This window comes from Grus americana, chromosome 19 (genome assembly GCF_028858705.1).
Source record: "Grus americana isolate bGruAme1 chromosome 19, bGruAme1.mat, whole genome shotgun sequence".
Lineage (NCBI taxonomy): Eukaryota > Metazoa > Chordata > Aves > Gruiformes > Gruidae > Grus > Grus americana.
Window position 1 is genome coordinate 4,453,195 of NC_072870.1, and position 2,316 is coordinate 4,455,510.

General features: G+C 63.6%; 1 protein-coding gene across 1 annotated transcript; it reads left to right on the forward strand.

Moving 5' to 3' along the window:
- The first annotated feature begins 1,286 nt into the window (after positions 1–1,286).
- On the forward strand, positions 1,287–2,039 carry BHLHA9 (basic helix-loop-helix family member a9). The gene has a single exon (XM_054847931.1). It carries the CDS (start codon positions 1,287–1,289, stop codon positions 2,037–2,039), a length of 753 nt encoding a protein of 250 aa, XP_054703906.1.
- The last annotated feature ends 277 nt before the right edge of the window (positions 2,040–2,316 follow it).

The following is a 2,316-nucleotide window of genomic DNA, read 5'->3' on the forward strand; positions in this document are numbered from 1 at the left end:
GGGCACATTGTCCCAGGGCTCTGCTTTTGCACTGGTCACCCCAACAATTTGTCAGACCCGCTCCTGGGCCATTTTTCAAAATGTTACCCCTCGCGCAGGAAGGCATTTAGCGACTGATCGCTAATGAAATGATGGGCAAACACACGTGGCGGTCCTGTGCTGCTCAGAGGATGGGGACCTGGCCCTCCCCATGGCCTCTGGACCTGCCACACCTGGCAAGTCCCTCTGTCCTGCCGGCTTGGGGATGCAGGGAACAAGGAGCTGCTTTCAGCATCGTCTTCCCCAGAATAAGTGCCGGGCAGGCCCGGCAGCACCAGCCCAGACAGCTCTGCCCCCGGGCTCCCCGCTGCTGGGAAGGGACAGGAAGGCTCTGGAGGCAGGTAGCACTTTAGCTCTTTTATCACCTGCCCCAATCCCCCCTGCCACATTCCTGCTTCCTGCTCCGCAGGGCAGAGGCGTGCCAAGCCCCGCGCATTCCTCCACTCCTCCCGGGGGCTGCTCCTGCCCAGGCACCCACCTACCTCTGTGCCCACGGATGCTCCGGCTGGCTGGGGTGCAGCTGCATGGAGCAGCTGCATGGAGCAGCCCTAAGGTGCTGTCTCAAAGGCAGCTGAGTGCTCCAGCCCCGTTCCTGCGGCAGGAGTCATTTTGTCTTCTCCTGCAGCCAGGCACAAGGCTCGCTGCTCTCCTCAGCAACCTCATCACTCTGTTTCCCCCCAGTTTCCCCTAGCTGGGAAATAACAGAAATGTGGCAGCACAAGTGAGCATGGGGGAGCATAGTCCAAGCCCTGTAGCAGGGTGATGATGCCCCACGGGGCTCTGCCCCACAGCACCATATAAAACTCAGGGATAACCTGGCCCAGGCTGAGCCGCCAGCCTGCCCAGCGGAGGAGAGGGCAGAGCAGCACAGGGAACTCCTGCAGTGACCAAACTCTTAGCAGACGCTAAAGCACCCACTGCAATATGTGCTTGGTAGAGGTGCTTCCCCCCCGGGGCCTGTGAGCATCCCACCGCAAGCTCTGGGCACCCCAGCGCCGGTGTCCTACACTCCAGCCTGGCACCATGCTCAGGAGCATCCCCGTGGGCAGAGGCCAGGCAGGGCTCGCCCTGTGTGTCTCCGCAAGGCAGCACACCTGCAGGCAGGTGAGGAGGGTCGGAGGGACCCACGTGACGAGCCCCGCGGTGGGGTTTTTAGAGGCGGCTGCATGTCCCTGGAGGAGTGTCTCCCACACCTTGCAGGAGGCAGGACCACAGCAGCACCTCTCCCGCTCTCCCTCGCCGCGGCCATGTCCGGAGCAGCCGTGGGGAAAGTCACGGCGCCCGAGCCCGACAGCTCGGAAGAGGAACTGGAAGGGGGGGGCACACCCCGGGTGTGCTATGGACAGGGTCTGTGGGTCCCCCAGGGGAGGGAAGCGGCCGCCTGCCTGGGGGACACTGAAGGGATGAAGGTGAGGAAGAGGAGCAGGCCGGTGCGCTCCAAGGCCAGGAGGATGGCTGCCAATGTCAGAGAGCGCAAGAGGATCCTGGACTACAACCAAGCCTTCAATGCCCTGCGGCTGGCCCTCAAACACGACCTCGGTGGCAAAAGGCTTTCCAAAATTGCTACCCTTCGGCGAGCCATCAACAGGATCACAGCTCTGTCCCTGTCTCTGCACGGCACTGGGCGCTGCTGGCCCTGCACCCACTCCGAGTGCCATGGCCGGGCTGGGGTCCCTGCGCAGGAGCCGGGGGTGAAGGCCAGCCGCCCCCAGCTCCCCTGGGAGCCTGGTTATGCAGGTGCTGCCGGCTCGCAGTGCTGCCCTCCGTCCCCTCTCTATGCTGGGTTTTCCCCTGAGAGGCAGCTCCAGTGCTACGAGAGCCCGAAGGAAGATCGCTCCGTGCCCAGCCCTGCCTGTCGCTCCGGTGGGACCCACCACCCCGGTCTCCGAGGCCAGCAGAAATACATGGGCAGCCTGCGAGACCCCCTGGCCGGGGCCGTCCCCTGGCAGCTGGGCTATTGCCAGAGCTGGGGACACCAGCAGTGCCTCCCCATCCACTGACCTGCAGGGCTGGGCGGTGAGACGGTGCCAGGAAGGTAATGCATCCGCGGGACAAACGGGGGGAGCGGGAAGGGACTGTTGTGTGAGAGAGAAGCGCTGCGGGATGCAGAGCTCAGCTGCGACGCCGGTGAGAGCCATGAGCCCCCCGACACGCTGTATGGGACCCCAGTGCCCCCCAGGCGCTCTGCAGGAAAACCGGGGAAGGTGGAAAGTCCTCTGGAAGCGCTAGCTATGTGTTTTTGTAGAGAGGTCTCGCTGTTGCTGACAGTTATTTATT